The sequence below is a fragment of the Haliotis cracherodii genome, unplaced genomic scaffold (genome assembly GCF_022045235.1).
Source record: "Haliotis cracherodii isolate W230 unplaced genomic scaffold, xgHalCrac1.p SCAF_20, whole genome shotgun sequence".
NCBI classification, from domain to species: domain Eukaryota; kingdom Metazoa; phylum Mollusca; class Gastropoda; order Lepetellida; family Haliotidae; genus Haliotis; species Haliotis cracherodii.
Window position 1 is genome coordinate 5174161 of NW_027266276.1, and position 19952 is coordinate 5194112.

At 46.1% G+C, this 19952-nt stretch overlaps 1 protein-coding gene across 1 annotated transcript; it reads left to right on the forward strand.

Moving 5' to 3' along the window:
* Window positions 1-1245: 1245 nt before the first annotated feature.
* On the forward strand, window positions 1246-18376 carry LOC139470095 (macrophage mannose receptor 1-like). Its single transcript, XM_071252384.1, has 8 exons — window positions 1246-1321; window positions 3235-3414; window positions 6439-6681; window positions 9194-9277; window positions 11694-11885; window positions 14576-14815; window positions 16848-16979; window positions 18279-18376. The coding sequence occupies exons 1-8, from the start codon at window positions 1246-1248 to the stop codon at window positions 18374-18376; spliced, it is 1245 nt and encodes a 414-aa protein (XP_071108485.1).
* The last annotated feature ends 1576 nt before the right edge of the window (window positions 18377-19952 follow it).

Below are 19952 nucleotides of genomic sequence, written 5' to 3' on the forward strand. Positions count from 1 at the left end.
CCATTTCTGCAGCGACAACCAAGGGGGATCCAACGGGACAACGCCCAACCATACACCGCCAGCTTCACGCAGAACTTTCTAAACAACGTCAACGTGCCCGTACTGCCTTGGCCCCCACGTTCTTCCGGCATATCTCCCATCGAACACTTGTGATATCGTATCTAGAGTGCTGTGGAGACGCCCCAACCATCCAAACAACTTACATGACCTGAAACACGTCTTGCAGGATGTTTGGCAACACATTACGGCAATCGTCAACAGACGTTTGACGTCATCCTTGAGACGGTGCATTGAAGCATGCATCCTTGCCAGGGGTGGTCGTGCATTCTTGCCAGGGGTGGTCGTGCATCCTTGCCAGGGGTGGCCATGCATCCTTGCCAGGGGTGGTCTTGCATCCTTGCCAGGGGTGGTCGTGCATCCTTGCCAGGGGTGGTCTTGCATCCTTGCCAGGGGTGGTCTTGCATCCTTGCCAGGGGTGGTCGTGCATCCTTGCCAGGGGTGGTCTTGCATCCTTGCCAGGGGTGGTCGTGCATCCTTGCGAGGGGTGGTCTTGCATCCTTGTCAGGGGTGGTCTTGCATCCTTGCCAGGAGGGGTCGTGCATCCTTGCGAGGGGTGGTCGTGCATCCTTGCGAGGGGGGGGGGGGGGGGGGGGGGGTCGTGCATCCTTGCCAGGGGTGGTTGTGATGAGGTCGCCCCAAAGCCACCTTAGTGTCCGCTGACTTTTCCCACCCACTTTTTGGCCACAGCCTAATTAACGAACTTTGTGAGAACTGACGTTTGGTACCCCTAGTAATATATACACTGACCGCCGCTGTTTGCTATTTTGCAAGTTTGACAGGTGAAGTCAATACATAGAATCAATTGCATCAACATCTTTTGGGGCTTGTTTTCATTTTACAGTTAATCAAACTCCATGTGAACTTTCTTTTCATCTTCTGTTTACTGACCAAAGACGACGACTGTGATGACGGGATAGCCTGACACGGCGCCCTGAACGGCTTCACATCTACCGATGAAAGGTAGCAGCACAGCTTTTGGACACACCGTTCTCGACACAGGAACTCGATGATAGCGTGAATATAATAGCATCATATACGTATAGAAAACAAATGTCTATAGAGGGGTGTGATTTACTTCTCTACGTATATGTTATTATATACACGCCATCATCGAGCTCCTATGATTCTCACTGGCTTAGAGAGGGCGCTGCTTGTACTAGTCACGGCCAAGTGAAGCAGGTCGGCATGAGCGGGGCAGTATTCCTGATCCTGATGCTGCTTTTAGCTGCCGATGCTTGGGTTTTGGCGATGGAGCAGACTGGTAAGTTTATTGACATACCGACACTTCCCCATGGTAGAAACATTTAGCAATAACTGAAAATTGTAATTTGATATGACATGCAGCTGAACATGTGTAAGTAAACAACTTGAGGGGCCGACTAGGTGGAAACAAACAATTTGGTTTGACACATTATGTTTTAAACATCCAACAACAGGCCCAGTGATTGATATTTCGTGTGTGAGTGTCTGTGTGAGTGTCTGTGTGATTGTGTGTCTGTATGTGAGTGAGTGTGTGTGTGAGTGTGTGTCTGTGTGTGAGTGTGTGTGTGTGAATGAGTGTATGTGTGTGTGAGTGAGTGTGTCTGTGTGAGTGAGTGTGTCTGTGTGTGTGAGTGAGTGTGAGTGTGTCTGTGTGTGAGTGTGTCTGTGTGTTTGTGAGTGTATGTGTGTGTGAGTGTGCGTGTCTGTGTGTGTGAGTGAGTGTCTGAGTGTGAGTGAGTGTATGTGTGTCTGTATGTGAGTGTGTGTGTTTGTGTGTCTGTGTGTGAGTGAGTGTGTGTGTGCGTGTGTGAGTGTGAGTGTGAGTGTGTGTGAGTGTGCAAAGCCGGAGGACAACTCTTTCATCAGATATTTCCGAAATAGGGTATTTTCGGTCAAAATGTTTCCCTTTAGGCATATAATGATATAACTATTTCTAAAAGGCATCTAATTATAAGTATCAATGCAAAAGAAATCCAGTCTGGATTATCCACCTAAACAGATTAAAATTTTGGCGGAAAGGTCAAAATAGCTGTGATGGTTATATGAATGGCTCACTGTAAATGAGTGGGTTTTAGCGACAAAGGTAAGCTTGTCCTGCCCGACCGGTAGAACCCGCCATTTACACAATTTGCATAAATAGTAAGTATTTATTACCCGACGTCGCACACTTTCGTAGCCAGTGATCCTTTTCTGCTTGTAATTTTATTCCGATGTGTTTCATTAGGCAGTGTGTTACCATCTTTTGTCTTTAAACAGCACCACAGACATAAGTGTAGTTGATGACCCTACACACACATTGTTATCTTTTACACCTAACACTGTTACATGACATTGCCAAACAGTCATCACGAGGCTGTGTCATATCCCGCGAAGTCATGGTTTCTGCCACGTCATGGCTTCTGATCACGTCCTCCACATTTAGGACCACAGCCTTACATTGCTGTAAACATATCTAAATATGGTTATGACCACGCCCCTACATTAATGTAGGCACATCTAAATATAGTTATGACCATGCCCCTGTGATGACCACGCCTCTGAACCGTTTTGACCACACCTCTGTATCGTGAACAATCCCTATATCGTTTTGCCTACACCTCTGTATCGTTGTGAACAATCCCTATATCGTTTTGCCCACACCTCTGTATCGTTGTGAACACTCCCTATATCGTTTTGCCCACACCTCCGTATCGTTATGAACAATCCCTAGATCGTTTTGCCCACACATCTGTATCGTTATTAACAATCCCTATATCGTTTTGCCCACACCTCTGTATCGTTATGAACAATCCCTATATCGTTTTGCCCACACCTCTGTATCGTTGTGAACACTCCCTATATCGTTTTGCCCACACCTCTGTATCGTTATGAACAATCCCTATATCGTTTTGCCCACACATCTGTATCGTTATGAACAGTCCCTATATCGTTTGGCGCACACATCTGTATCGTTATGAACAATCCCTGTACTGTTTTGAACACACTTCTGTATCGTTAGGAACAATCCCTGTACTGTTTTGAACACACCTCTGTATCGTTAGGAACAATCCCTGTACTGTTTTGAACACACCTCTGTATCGTTAGGAACAATCCCTGTACCGTTTTGCCCACAGCTCTGTATCGTAATGACCACGTCTCTCGAGCCAGGCAGATCATTACGAAGCTGTTTGTTTCTAATCTGTTAATCCGCAGATGTGTGTGGGGGAGCGCAGGCTCAACTGGGAGACAAATGTTTTCACTTCATCGAGACGAAACTCACCTGGCCCGAAGCCAAGGCGTACTGTAAGGCGGAATATGGCGGAATCCTGGCCCAACCAACAACCCAAGAGAATGAGGAAATCAAGACATACCTGACGAATCTTACAAATAAATGTGAGTGGGTGAGTGGGTGAGTGGGCCCAGTGGGCGAGTGGGCGGTCAAGTGAGTGAGTGAATGATGATTGTGGTTTAATGCTGACTTGTGGACATTACTGTACCATAAATGTTTTGCCTCACCAGGTGGCAACACGGCGATGTTCTGGCTGGGTGTGTCATGGACTCTCCTGTGTTTTGTTGTTCCATGTGCCAACAAGGCGATGTTCTGGCTGGGTGTGTCATGGACTCCCCTGTGTTTTGTTGTTCCAGGTAGCAACAAGGCGGTGTTCTGGCTGGGTGTGTCATGGACTCCCCTGTGTTTTGTTGTTGCAGGTGCCAACACTGCGGTGTTCTGGCTGGGTGTGTCATGGACTCCCCTGTGTTTTGTTGTTCCATGTGCCAACAAGGCGGTGTTCTGGCTGTGTGTGTCATGGACTCCCCTGTGTTTTGTTGTTGCAGGTGCCAACACTGCGGTGTTCTGGCTGGGTGTGTCATGGACTCCCCTGTGTTTTGTTGTTGCAGGTGCCAACAAGGCGATGTTCTGGCTGGGTGTGTCATGGACTCCCCTGTGTTTTGTTGTTCCAGGTGCCAACACTGCGATGTTCTGGCTGGGTGTGTCATGGACTCCCCTGTGTTTTGTTGTTGCAGGTGCCAACAAGGCGATGTTCTGGCTGGGTGTGTCATGGACTCCCCTGTATTTTGTTGTTCCAGGTGCCAACAAGGCGATGTTCTGGCTGGGTGTGTCATGGACTCCCCTGTGTTTTGTTGTTGCAGGTGCCAACAAGGCGATGTTCTGGCTGGGTGTGTCATGGACTCCCCTGTGTTTTGTTGTTCCAGGTGCCAACACTGCGATGTTCTGGCTGTGGGTGTGTCATGGACTCCCCTGTGTTTTGTTGTTGCAGGTGCCAACAAGGCGGTGTTCTGGCTGGGTGTGTCATGGACTCCCCTGTGTTTTGTTGTTCCAGGTGCCAACACGGCAATGTTCTGGCTGGGTGTGTCATGGACTCCCCTGTGTTTTGTTGTTGTAGGTGCCAACAGGGCGGTGTTCTGGCTGGGTGTGTCATGGACTCCCCTGTGTTTTGTTGTTGCAGGTGCCAACAGGGCGATGTTCTGGCTGGGTGTGTCATGGACTACCCTGTGTTTTGTTGTTCCTGGTGCCAACAAGGCGGTGTTCTGGCTGGGTGTGTCATGGACTACCCTGTGTTTTGTTGTTGCAGGTGCCAACACTGGGATGTTCTGGCTGTGTGTCATGGACTCCCCTGTGTTTTGTTGTTGCAGATGCCAACAGAGCGATGTTCTGGCTGGGTGTGTCATAGACTCCCCTGTGTTTTGTTGTTGCAGGTGCCAACAAGGCGGTGTTCTGGCTGGGTGTGTCATGGACTCCCCTGTATTTTGTTGTTGCAGGTGCCAACAAGGCGGTGTTCTGGCTGGGTGTGTCATGGACTCCCCTGTGTTTTGTTGTTGCAGGTGTCAACAAGGCGATGTTCTGGCTGGGTGTGTCATGGACTCCCCTGTGTTTTGCCTCACCAGGTGGCAACACGGCGATGTTCTGGCTGGGCGTGTCATGGACTGAACTGTGTTTTGTTGTTGCAGGTGCCAAAAAGGCGATGTTCTGGCTGGGTGTGTCATGGACTCCCCTGTGTTTTGTTGTTCCAGGTGCCAACAAGGCGATGTTCTGGCTGAGTGTGTCATGGACTCCCCTGTGTTTTGTTGTTGCAGGTGCCAACAAGGCGGTGTTCTGGCTGGGTGTGTCATGGACTCCCCTGTGTTTTGTTGTTGCAGGTGCCAACAAGTCGATGTTCTGGCTGGGTGTGTCATGGACTCCCCTGTGTTTTGTTGTTCCAGGTGCCAACAAGGCGATGTTCTGGCTGGGTGTGTCATGGACTCCCCTGTGTTTTGTTGTTGCAGGTGCCAACAAGGCGATGTTCTGGCTGGGTGTGTCATAGACTGAACTGTGTTTTGTTGTTCCAGGTGCCAACAAGGCGGTGTTCTGGCTGGGTGTGTCATGGACTCCCCTGTGTTTTGTTGTTGCAGGTGCCAACAAGGCGATGTTCTGGCTGGGTGTGTCATGGACTCCCCTGTGTTTTGTTGTTGCAGATGCCAACAAGCCGATGTTCTGGCTGGGTGTGTCATAGACTGAACTGTGTTTTGTTGTTCCAGGTGCCAACAAGGCGGTGTTCTGGCTGGGTGTGTCATGGACTCCCCTGTGTTTTGTTGTTCCAGGTGCCAACAGAGCGATGTTCTGGCTGGGTGTGTCATGGACTCCCCTGTGTTTTGTTGTTGCAGGTGCCAACACTGCGGTGTTCTGGCTGGGTGTGTCATGGACTCCCCTGTATTTTGTTGTTCCAGATGCCAACAGAGCGATGTTCTGGCTGGGTGTGTCATGGAGTCCCCTGTGTTTTGTTGTTGCAGGTGCCAACAGGGCGGTGTTCTGGCTGGTTGTGTCATGGACTCCCCTGTGTTTTGTTGTTCCAGGTAGCAACAAGGCGATGTTCTGGCTGGTTGTGTCATGGACTCCCCTGTGTTTTGTTGTTGCAGGTGCCAACAAGGCGGTGTTCTGGCTGAGTGTGTCATGGACTCCCCTGTGTTTTGTTGTTGCAGGTGCCAACAAGGCGGTGTTCTGGCTGGGTGTGTCATGGACTCCCCTGTGTTTTGTTGTTGCAGGTGCCAACAAGGCGGTGTTCTGGCTGGGTGTGTCATGGACTCCCCTGTGTTTTGTTGTTGCAGGTGCCAACAAGGCGGTGTTCTGGCTGGTTGTGTCATGGACTCCCCTGTGTTTTGTTGTTGCAGGTGCCAACAAGGCGGTGTTCTGGCTGGGTGTGTCATGGACTCCCCTGTGTTTTGTTGTTGCAGGTGCCAACAAGGCGGTGTTCTGGCTGGGTGTGTCATGGACTCCCCTGTGTTTTGTTGTTGCAGGTGCCAACAAGGCGATGTTCTGGCTGGGTGTGTCATGGACTCCCCTGTGTTTTGTTGTTCCAGGTGCCAACAAGGCGATGTTCTGGCTGGGTGTGTCATGGACTCCCCTGTGTTTTGTTGTTGCAGGTGCCAACAAGGCGGTGTTCTGGCTGGGTGTGTATGGAGTCGAGGAGTCGAGAACACATGTATACGCTGACACAGGAAGTGTTATCCAGTTCTCTGACTGGTCGAGAGGGAACCCGAGTTGGTCGCAACGCCAGACGGACGGTAGCCTAGAAACGTGTGTCGAGTATCGCTGTGTTGCTGGCAAAATCAAGTGGAATGACAAAGAGTGCTCTTCTCCCTCAGCCTTTGTCTGTGAGACCAGGGGTATGTGAGCCTAAATTATTGTGTCATGATACTCAGATGGCTCATGGCGTGCCGTCTTAGTTACCCTTCATGTATCATCGCTGTCACCAGTGTGCATCATCAGCATCATCATCATCATCATCATTATACTAATTACATGACATTTCAACTGAAATAGAAATTCAATTTGACAAACAAACAAACAAACAAACAAAAGATTTTAGCTTGGGTAAGAGTATTCGATAGAACTGGGATGGAACTTGATTGCCTCAGATCCAAGGGAAGCAACTCTGGAATGTTGTTTTGGTGATACTGAGATGGCCTTAAACCTAGGGTAGATAACTCTATCATGTTATGCTGGTGATACTGATATGGCCTCAGACCCAAGGGAGATAACTCTGGCATGCTAGGTTGGTGAAGCAAAGATGGCCTCGGGCCAAGGGGAGATAACTCTGGCATGTTGTGTTGATGATACTGTGATGGCCTCAGACCTAGGGTAGATAACTCTATCATGTTATGCTGGTGATATTGATATGGCCTCAGACCCAAGAGAGATAACTCTGGCATGCTAGGTTGGTGAAGCAAAGATGGCCTCGGGCCTAGGGTAGATAACTCTGGCATGTTGTGTTGGTGATACTGAAATGGCCTCAGACCTAGGAGAGATAACTCTGGCTTGTGGTGTTGGTGATTCTGAGATGGCCTCAGACCTAGGGTAGATAATTCTGGCATGTTGTGTTGTTGAAACTGAGATGGCCCCAGACCTATGGGAGATAACTCTGGCATGTTGTTTTGGTGATACTGAGATTGCCTCAGACCCAAGGGAGATAACTCTGGCATGTTGGGTTGGTGAAGCAAAGATGGCCTCGGGCCTAGGGGAGATAACTCTGGCATGTTGTGTTGGTGATTCTGAGATGTCCTCAGACCTAGGGGAGATAACTCTGACTTGTTGTGTTGGTGATACTGATATTGCCTCAGACCTAGGGGAGATAACTCTGGCTTGTTGTGTTGGTGATACTGAAATGGCCTCAGACCTAGGGGAGATTACTCTGGCATGTTGTGTTGGTGATACTGAGATGGCCTCAGACCTAGGGGAGATAACTCTGGCATGCTGTGTTGGTGATACTGAAATGGCCTCAGACCTAGGGGAGACTACTCTGGCATGTTGTGTTGGTGATACTGAGATGGCATCAGACCTAGGGTAGATAACTCTGGCATGTTGTGTTGGTGATACTGAGATGGCCTCAGACCTAGGGTAGATAACTCTGGCATGTTGTGTTGGTGATACTGAGATGGTCTCAGACCTAGGGGAGATAACTCTGGCATGCTGTGTTGGTGATACTGAGATTGCCTCAGACCTAGGGGAGATAACTCTGGCATGTTGTGTTGGTGATACTGAAATGGCCTCAGACCTAGGGGAGATAACTCTGGGTTGTGGTGTTGGTGATTCTGAGATTGCATCAGACCTAGAGGAGACAACTCTGGCATGTTGTGTTGGTGACACTAGCATGGCCTCGTAGCGAGGGGAGATAACTCTGGCATGTTGTGCTGGTGATACTGAGATGGCCTCGGAGCGAGGGGAGATAACTCTGGCATGTTGTACTGGTGATACAAAGATGATATTGAGTCACGGCTCCCAACTGTGACAGGCGGACACAACCATACATGGAGTTCAGCTTGACTTACCGTTATGTTTACAAACATATGATGACTGTGGTAGCGCCGAATACTCTTCCCCTAGATATCTCTTCTGTTGGTGTTGTTTGACAATTTGAATTTCTGTTATATCTAAAATCATAACGTAACTGGTACAGAGGGAATCTTCGGGGAAAGTTGAGTGTTTTCCGTTCGTCTGCAATCTCGAACCAACCTGATGAAACAATCAAAACGTAAATGTGATATGATTGCACACTGTGAAAATGTGATTTGATTACACACTGGAAATGCAATATGATTGCATACTGAAAATGTGATATGATTGCACACTATGAAAATGCAATGTGGTTGCACACTGTCAAAATGTAATATGATTTCAAACTGGAAATGTAATATGATTGTACACTGGAAATGTAATATGATTGGACACTCTGAGAATGTGGTATGACAGCTTACTGTGAGAATACAGGGGGCACGGGTGGCCAAATCGTCTAAGGCGCCGCGATTCGCTGTGCAGAGTTGCGTCCCTTGGGCACGCCAGAAACCTATGATTGTGGGTTCGAATCCCGGTCCGCCCCGATTATGTTTCTAGGTTTGTCAGCACCATACCTGTGCTCGTGGGTTTCACCGAAGTGGTAAACCTCTGAGACCTGCATCACGTCGGGCTTTCCTCCCACATTAAGCTGACACGCCGTGATATAACTGGAATACTGTTAAAAGCGGCGTTAAACCCCACTCACTCACCCACTACTGTGAGAATACACACTGGGCCACGGGCAGGAGGAGTTCCGTCCCCTGCGTTGATGTAGTGCTACTATGCAGTGTTGTTTTGTATTCGTGTATATTTTTTTAATATGACATCACCAACATCTGTATTCAGCAACGTCTGCAGCCAACAGCACTGCAAGTGATATTTCATCGTCGACAAGCGATAGAGTCATTGAATCCCAAACGAATGACACAAGTAAGATATTTGAAACTGCCATGACTAATTCGACCATTGCCACAGTGGTACTCGTCTCCACTTTGATCCCGCTGTCAAAGATGTCACGTGATGCTAGAAGAGAGCCTTGAACAACACCTGTCATGTTTGGGGCTGAATTACGTCACAAAAGAGAACTTGTTTGATTCGATAAGAACAAAGTAATCTTCAAGTGACGTGACAACGGAGTGAAGAACAGAAACCCAAATCACGCTTGTGTATCTCAACAAGTACCTGTGATCATGTCCTAAGCAGGAGATTGCGGTGATAATATAATATCATATCTCAGAATTCCTACATTTTCTTTGAACATTTTCAACGCATATGTACTATTTCAGACTTTCTAAATTGATAAAAATAATAAAATAACAATTTGAAATAACTAAATATTATATGATATATACACCTGTAAAGAAGGAATGACACATTTAGGTCTGCCGTTTAGGAATATCTGTGTTCTGTACGACATAAGTTATTGCGAAATCTACCATTGAGTTTTCGGTTTAACGCCTCTTTGAACAATAGTGCGGTTACATCACGGAGGTATCAGCTTGATGTGGGGGAAAGCTCGGAGTGATGCAGGTTTCAGACGTTTACCATTTTGGTGAAACCAAAGAGCACGGTTCTGGTGCTGACAAACCTATAAACATAATAAGGGCGAACCCGGATTCGAACTCACGATCACTCGTGTCCGGCACCATAGGGGAAGCAACTCTGCACAGCGTATTGCGGCGCCTTAGACGACTGGGATACAAGCGTCCCCCAGACCTCTCAAAAAACTTGAAATGAACCGAATTGCAAATGTGATAAAGCTGAAAGACAATACTGTGGATCGACTGTTATGGTCAACGAATACCAAGTGCATATCATAACATGGTTCTACTCGCTGTCCGGTGGTGGGGTAGCCTAGTAGTTAAAGCGCTCGCTCGTCACGCTGAACACCCGGGTTCGATTTCCCAGATGGGCACAATGTGTGAAGGAATTTTGCTAAAAGTGGCGTAAAACCATACTCACTCATTTACTCGCTGCCCCCTTTATAACGCACATTAAGCGTATGAGCTATTCTGATGATTTTGTTTGATGATCAGACCGAAGTTGGTTCAAAGGGTGGACTCTCATTATTGCTGACACGCCAATCTGTGTACTCCCATTTCCCCAACTGCTTCTTGTCATAGTACTGATAAGAGTAACCGTGACTGAAGGTCGTCTTTGCATGTAAACGATACCGAATCAAAGGGGTTGCTTTCATCGATAGCACTAACTCATTCATATCGAGGCCTTATATATAATCCCGACCCTGAGGCACCCCATAGCAGGCTGTGAGGATGGTTTATCGCACCGTGCTGGCCCTCCGGGTCGTCGTATGGTTCATTGTAGGAGATGTTTTGTGGATGGTTCCAGGCGAAAATGGTAAAGACCCTTCCTTTACTGTGCTGAGATGGGGTGGGGGGGTAGCTTAGCGTTCGCCCGTCACCACGAAGGCCTGGGTTCGATTCCCCACATGGGTACAGTGTGTGAAGCCAACTCCTGGTGCCTCCCGGCGTGATGTTGCTGGAATATTACTAACAGCGGCGTAAAACTATACTCACTTAATCAAACTGTGATAAGTAATTAAATATAGCCACTTAAACTTAAATAGTGTAAGTATTTTATGAACGTGTAATATATTATTTCATTGAAACTTCCGTCGCATGTAATTGAGGTGGATGGGCTTCACATATTGTATTCTTATGAGGGGGAATCGAACCCGGGTCTTCTGCGTGGTGAGCGAACGCTATAACCATTAGGCTATCCCACCACCCCGATTCAGTACTTGAGGATCTAAACTTAAGACTTTTTTTTTTTACTTATATAGTGTTATTCGTATAGAGTGAGTGAGTGAGAATGGTTTTACGCCGTTTTTAGCAATATTCCAGCAACATCACGGCGGGGGACACCAGAAATGGGCTTCACACATTGTACCCATGTCGGGAATCGAACCCCGGGTCTTCGGCGTGATGAGCGAACGCTTTAACCACTAGGCTACCCGACCGCCCGTTATTCGTATAGAAACAGATGACTCATGCTATACCATGGTGGCCGAGAGGGGACATAACTTTATCGACTTCAATTACGGCCGCGAGATTGTGATAACACGTGACGAGGAAGCGATAACACGAGGCGAATTCCACGCGCAACAATATCGTTTTCTCGTTTCGTGCTATCACTTTATGGCACTATCGCGGCCGAAAAATTCGATAAAGCAATGACCCCTCTCGGCCACCGTAGATACTACCTGGTTCTGACGTCACCACATCCTCCCATGTTATGCGGACACAACGTCAACGATACAGTCTGGATAAACGGGATTTGACATGCAAACTGTCTTTGAGGGCTTTGCTGACTTAATGTATCTTAGTTACAGATATTTCAGGATGTGGCGAGGCACAGTTGCGTGTTGACAACAAATGTTTTCATTTCAACGACTATGGCCGAACATGGGAGGAAGCTAAGGTAACTTGTCAGGAGGAGTACGGGGGAATGTTGGCCCAACCAAACACTGCGGAGAACAAGGCAATCAAGGACTACGTGATGGGAGAGACCGATCAATGTAAGAACGCGGTTTCACATTCTCTCAGAAATAATATACTGAAAATATATGAAAATATTTTAGATAAGGCGATACAGACTGGAAAGAAAACGTATTTTTTTCATTAAAATGAAAATACAGTAAACTACGGTTATAACGAACACGCTTATAACGAACTGACGGATATAACGAACTTACTTTTTGGTCCCGACTACTTGCTGTAGTCATGCTGTATATGTACTTATAACGAACTACGGTTATAACGAACTAAAATTAGTAGTCCCTTTGAGTTCGTTATAACCGTAGTTTTCTGTATTAAGAAACGCAATACTAACTGCAACCAAATAATAGACAATACTGTACCGAAAATACGAAATACTGATAATTGAGATAAATCTACCGTGTTTGGAAATTTGAGGTAGTCTAACTGTAGATTAGATACCTGTTATCTTAATGTAAACCTCATGAAATAATTCAAAGATGTCTAGTTAATTCCATGACATTCCTGTTGTACGTATTGCACAGCACTGAGTGGACTCCACTGTGTCATGCCTCGGGGATCATCGTCATGCTTCCCACTGTACGGGCGGCTTAGAGCAATAGTGACAAAAATGCTGAACTTATTTATTTTAAAAAAACCCACCTAAATTAAATAACAGGATTTTAGCTATTTGAAGTTGTAGGTATGTGAGTTTGTAATAACTCCCCAACAGTAAAATACACATTGGACCTAACTGCCTCTTCCTCCCGGGCTTTCATCTGCTGAACGTGACGAACACGTCGTTGCTCTTCACTGTCCATGAACGTGACGTACATGTCGTTACTGTCCATAAACTTGACGTACAAGTCGTTACTGTCCATGAACGTGACGTACATGTCGTTACTGTCCATAAACTTGACGTACAAGTCGTTACTCTTTACTGTCCATGAACGTGACGTACAAGTCGTTACTGTCCATAAACTTGAAGTACAAGTCGTTACTCTTTACTGTCCGTGAACGTGACGTACATGTCGCTACTCTTTACTGTCCGTGAACGTGACGTACATGCCATTGCTCTTTACTCTCCATGAACGTGACGTACATGTCGTTACTGTCCATAAACTTGACGTACAAGTCGTTACTCTTTACTGTCCATGAACGTGACGTACATGTCGTTACTCTTTACTGTCCGTGAACGTGACGTACATGTCGTTGCTCTTCACTGTCCATGAACGTGACGTGCATGTCGTTACTGTCCATAAACTTGACGTACAAGTCGTTACTCTTTACTGTCCATGAACGTGACGTACAAGTCGTTACTGTCCATAAACTTGAAGTACAAGTCGTTACTCTTTACTGTCCGTGAACGTGACGTACATGTCGGTACTCTTTACTGTCCGTGAACGTGACGTACATGCCGTTGCTCTTTACTCTCCATGAACGTGACGTACATGTCGTTACTGTCCATAAACTTGACGTACAAGTCGTTACTCTTTACTGTCCATGAACGTGACGTACATGTCGTTACTCTTTACTGTCCATGAACGTGACGTACATGTCGTTGCTCTTCACTGTCCATGAACGTGACGTACATGTCGTTACTGTCCATAAACTTGACGTACAAGTCGTTACTCTTTACTGTCCATGAACGTGACGTACAAGTCGTTACTGTCCATAAACTTGAAGTACAAGTCGTTACTCTTTACTGTCCGTGAACGTGACGTACATGTCGTTACTGTCCATAAACTTGACGTACAAGTCGTTACTCTTTACTGTCCGTGAACGTGACGTACATGTCGCTACTCTTTACTGTCCGTGAACGTGACGTACATGCCGTTGCTCTTTACTCTCCATGAACGTGACGTACATGTCGTTACTCTTTCCTCTCCGTGAACGTGACGTACATGTCGCTACTCTTTACTATCCATGAAGGTGACGTACATGTCGTTACTCTTTACTGTCCGTGAAGGTGACGTACATGTCGATACTCTTTACTGTGCATGAACGTGACGTACATGTCGTTACTCTTTACTGTCCGTGAAGGTGACGTACATGTCGTTACTCTTTACTGTGCATGAACGTGACGTACATGTCGCTACTCTTTACTGTCCGTGAACGTGACGTACATGTCGATACTCTTTACTGTGCATGAACGTGACGTACATGTCGTTACTTTTTACTGTCCGTGAACGTGACGTACATGTCGTTACTCTTTACTATCCATGAAGGTGACGTACATGTCGTTACTCTTTACTGTGCATGAACGTGACGTACATGTCGTTACTCTTTACTGTCCGTGAACGTGACGTACATGTCGATACTCTTTACTGTCCGTGAACGTGACGTACATGTCGTTACTCTTTACTGTGCATGAACTTGACGTATATGTCGTTACTCTGAACTGCACATGAACGTGACGTACTCGTCGTTACTATTTTTTTGCTACATGTAGGTAGCCTAATGGTTGAAGCGTTCGCTCGTACATTCCGTGACGCCAATGGTTATCCTCACTCACTCACTCACTCACTCACTCACTGTGATCACTGGCTAATGAACAATTCAACGTTTCAACGTTTCTGTTGCGTATCAGTAAAGTAACAAAGTCTCTGATAGACAATTAGAAGTAGGTAAAAAAAAACCGGGATAAATTAAACTTCCCGATTCGTAACTTGTTAAATACAAACGATTTAACTTGTCCGGATAAAATATCATTGTTGTTTCCATGGCACAGGTCAGAACATGAGGTCATACTGGTTTGGTCTGAACTATAACCCCAACAATGCGTGGATCTTCGCTGCGGGTGACGACCCCCCCACCTTTTGGGACTGGCACCCTGGTGAACCGAGCTATATTGACACTAACAATAATCCGGAAGGATGTGTTGAATACCAGTGTCTGGCGTACAGAGGAAGCATCGCATGGAATGACAGATCCTGCCAGAATCAGGTGTCCTTCATCTGTGAAAGCACGGGTATGTTGGATCTTTTCACTTCGGTTTCAGACTCAATTATGAACGGTCATGCAAATGTTTCAAATCTCAACGTTCAGTGTTCATCTCATTAAAACAGTTCAGTGTACATCTCATTCAGTCAGTTCAGTGTTCATCTCATTAAAACAGTTCAGTGTACATCTCATTCGGTCAGTTCAGTGTACATCTCATTCAGTCAGTTCAGTGTACATCTCATTCAGTCAGTTCAGTGTTCATCTCATTAAAACAGTTCAGTGTACATCTCATTCAGTTCAGTGTACATCTCGTTCAGTTCAGTGTACATCTCATTCAGTCAGTTCAGTGTACATCTCATTCAGTCAGTTCAGTGTACATCTCATTCAGTCAGTTCAGTGTACATCTCGTTCAGTCAGTTCAGTGTACATCTCATTCAGTTCAGTGTACATCTCATTCAGTCAGTTCAGTGTACATCTCATTCAGTTCGGTGTACATCTCGTTCAGTTCAGTGTACATCTCATTCAGTTCAGTGTACATCTCATTCAGTCAGTTCAGTGTACATCTCGTTCAGTCAGTTCAGTGTACATCTCATTCAGTCAGTTCAGTGTACATCTCATTCAGTCAGTTCAGTGTACATCTCATTCAGTCAGTTCAGTGTACATCTCGTTCAGTTCAGTGTACATCTCGTTCAGTTCAGTGTACATCTCGTTCAGTTCAGTGTACATCTCGTTCAGTCAGTTCAGTGTACATCTCGTTCAGTTCAGTGTACATCTCATTCAGTCAGTTCAGTGTACATCTCATTCAGTCAGTTCAGTGTACATCTCGTTCAGATAGTTCAGTGTACATCTCATTCAGATAGTTCAGTGTACATCTCGTTCAGTTCAGTGTACATCTCGTTCAGTTCAGTGTACATCTCGTTCAGTTCAGTGTTCATCTCATTCAGTCAGTTCAGTGTACATCTCATTCAGTCAGTTCAGTGTACATCTCATTCAGTTAAGTGTACATCTCATTCAGTTCAGTGTACATCTCATTCAGTCAGTTCAGTGTACATCTCAGTCAGATAGTTCAGTGTACATCTCGTTCAGTCAGTTCAGTGTACATCTCAGTCAGTCAGTTCAGTGTACATCTCGTTCAGTCAGTTCAGTGTACATCTCAGTCAGTCAGTTCAGTGTACATCTCATTCAGTCAGTTCAGTGTACATCTCATTCAGTCAGTTCAGTGTACATCTCAGTCAGTCAGTTCAGTGTACATCTCATTCAGTCAGTTCAGTGTACATCTCATTCAGTCAGTTCAGTGTACATCTCATTCAGTTCAGTGTACATCTCATTCAGTCAGTTCAGTGTACATCTCATTCAGTTCAGTGTACATCTCATTCAGTTCAGTGTACATCTCATTCAGTTCAGTGTACATCTCGTTCAGTTCAGTGTACATCTCATTCAGTCAGTTCAGTGTACATCTCATTCAGTCAGTTCAGTGTACATCTCATTCAGTCAGTTCAGTGTACATCTCGTTCAGTCAGTTCAGTGTACATCTCATTCAGTTCAGTGTACATCTCATTCAGTTCAGTGTACATCTCATTCAGTCAGTTCAGTGTACATCTCATTCAGTCAGTTCAGTGTACATCTCAGTCAGATAGTTCAGTGTACATCTCAGTCAGTCAGTTCAGTGTACATCTCATTCAGTCAGTTCAGTGTACATCTCATTCAGTCAGTTCAGTGCACATCTGATGCTGGGATGTTGTATGGATATATTCGTTCAGCTGCAGATGCAAAACCATATATTTTTGTAAACTAATGTTACAGCAATGTAAGTTTTGATGCAGACAATATAGTAACTGCTGCATGTATTCGCGGAGGATGTCTTCACACTAACGAAGTATTGTACGTGAGTTATACACGATCGAAGTTGGTCTTTCCGACTCAAAATAAGCACGTGATGGTATTACGCCAGAAAGCTACGGCGGATGTCTACACACTAGTGAAGTACTGGCGCTGTGTAGGTGCACATGTGGAACTCATTTGTGATATTAACGTCCCATCGGCCCCCTCTCTCCCTCCAGTGACCACTCCCGCGCCAACACCCGCCACTACTCCAGCACCACCATCAGTACCAGACGCAGGGGAGGGTGGGGCAACTTCACAGAACAACTCGTCTGACTTGCACAATGGTCAGACACTGAATGGAACTACAAGTAAGAAGTGTGCATGTCTCTTGTGTTGCTCAGAGCGTCGTGTCAGTTTAATGTGGAAGACCCAAGACGCTCAAGGATTAGCAAGACTGGGATTGGAATCCTCTTTTTAACATACAGCTGTAAGGGTACCCGTAAGTTAATGCCTACAACCTGCAGCTGTAAGGGTACCCGTAAGTAAACGCCCATGAAATGCAGCTATAAGGGTACCCGTAAGTAAACGCCTACAACCTGCAGCTCTAAGGGTACCCGTTAGTAAACGCCGTCAATCTGCAGCTGTAAGGGCATCCGTTAGTAAACGCCGTCAATCAGCAGCTGTAAGGGTACCCGTAAGTAAACGCCGTCAATCTGCAGCTGTAAGGGTACCCGTAAGTAAACGCCGTCAATCTGCAGCTGTAAGGGTATCCGTAAGTAAACGCCGTCAATCTGCAGCTGTTAGGGTATCCGTAAGTAAACGCCTACTACCTGCAGCTGTAAGGGCATCCGTTAGTAAACGCCGTCAATCAGCAGCTGTAAGGGTACCCGTAAGTAAACGCCTACCACCTGCAGCTGTAAGGGTACCCGTAAGTAAACGCCGTCAATCTGCAGCTGTAAGGGTACCCGTAAGTAAACGCCTTCAATCTGCAGCTGTCAAGTCCTACAACCTACATCACTTTCCCCTCGATTTAAACTGACACCCCGTGATGTATGAGAAATACTGTTCAAACTGTCATTACTCACTCCACAGCCGGCCCGCTATTCGATGAAAAATGCATTTTTGGCAAGTCGATTTCAATCTCATTAAAATCAGATCTTAGTTTTCGCTACCGCCAAACAAAGATCTAAGGACATCCTATTACGGGTCACGTCAGAACGACCTTTCGCGAATTTTGACCGACCAATGAAATGACTGACAAGAAATCGACATTAGCCAATCATTCTCTAAGGCAGCATTCTCGTGCTTTACGACACTAGTTTCAAACTGGCGACTACGCTTCGAAACATATTTTGACGTATTAAAAAAATTAAAACTGATAAGAAGAACATTTTGGAATTTCTTATAGATGGCCTAGATTGTATGGATATAATTATAAAACCCGTAACTGTCGTTCGGAATACCCCATGTTAAATATTTCGTGGTTGCATGATTAGAAAACACATTCCGACTGTCACTTTCATGATCTGGTAAGCGACGCTCTGATTGGTTGGGTGATAGGACGTTCTGACGTGACCCTTAATGGGATGTCCTCAGATCTTTGTTTAGCGATAGCTAGAACTAAGATCTGATTTCAATGAGATTGAATCGATTTTCTCTATTTTTAGATATGAAATCCGAATCGAACCAGCTGGAGGCCCTGAGACCAGCTGCAGCTGTGGGGGTGGGTTGTGTCAGTCTTTTGTGGATGCATCGCATGCTGTGAAGAGACAACTAAAGCCCTGTGTACGTGGAGTCGTGTTCTTGTACCACGAAACAGTAAAATTTGCTTTTATTTCATCGTCGTGCATTTTATATAATTAGAAATTACATATCTAATATCCAGTTGAGAGATTCTTCCCAGCAGATACCAGTTGATAGTTTGTCTCCATCGGTGGTCGCATTTGAGAGCTTGCCAGGAGGGTACTTACTTTTAACATCTACCTCACATCCAGGCGTGCCATCCGATACACATTCTAGTCGCCGCTTCCGAATTGGAGGACAGTTAAGCGCTGGATCAATGAAGGATGTTTCTGAATGAGTGAGTGAGTGAGTGAGTTGGGTTTAACGCCGCTTTTAACATTATTCCAGTTATATCGCGGCGTGTCAGCTTAATGTTGGAGGAAAGCCAGAAGTGATGCAGGTCTTAGACGTTTACCACTTCGGTGAAACCCACGAGCACGGGTATGGTGCTGACAAACCTAGAAACATAATCGGGGTGAACCCGGATTCGAACCCACAATAGGTTTCTGGCGTGTCCAGGGGACGCAACTCTGCGCAGCGAATCGCGGCGCCTTAGACGACTGGGCCACCCGTGCCCCCGTGTTTGAATGATGTTTTACTCCCTTCGTATCAGAAGTGGCTTCACACATTGCAGCTATAGGGGGAATCGAACCCAGGTCTACGGCGAGACAAACTATCGCGTTAACCGTGACTTTGCCACTAACCACCACCCCTAAGGAATCTTAGGTCAGGTGAAATGGGGTTTAACGTCGCGACCATGATTATTGCACTTCTATAGCGACGTACATGCACGTGTGTGTGTGGCTGTTTGTACTAGTCCGAACTAATGCCAGGCCACTGAGATACCATGCGGTAGTTTAACGTAAATACCCCATTCAGATATTGTATACTGACGCGGCCGGGGATTGAACCCCGGACCTTGCGCTCTCCGGGCGGACGCTCTTCCATTAGACCACGGAGGCGGTCTGACAAACCGTTCTCGTGGCCAAATCTATCTGAGCCATAAGTGTCATATCCGTGAGTGAGTGAGTGATCGAGTGGTCCCACGGACCTTGGAACAAGCCCTTGCTATACATTCAACCCTGATATCTATTCATGTGTCCCATACTTGGGACAAGCCCTTGCTATACATTCAACCCTGATATCTATACATGTGTCCCACGGAACTTGGAACAAGCCCTTGCTATACATTCAACCCTGATATCTATACATGTGACCCACGGAACTTGGAACAAGCCCTTGCTATACATTCAACCCTGATATCTATACATGTGTCCCACGGAACTTGGAACAAGCCCTTGCTATACATTCAACCCTGATATCTATACATGTGTCCCACGGACCTTGCTTTACATTCAACCCTGATATCTATACATGTGTCCCACGGAACTTGGAACAAGCCCTTGCTTTACATTCAACCCTGATATCTATACATGTGACCCACGGAACTTGGAACAAGCCCTTGCTATACATTCAACCCTGATATCTATACATGTGTCCCACGGAACTTGGAACAAGCCCTTGCCATACATTCAACCCTGATATCTATACATGTGTCC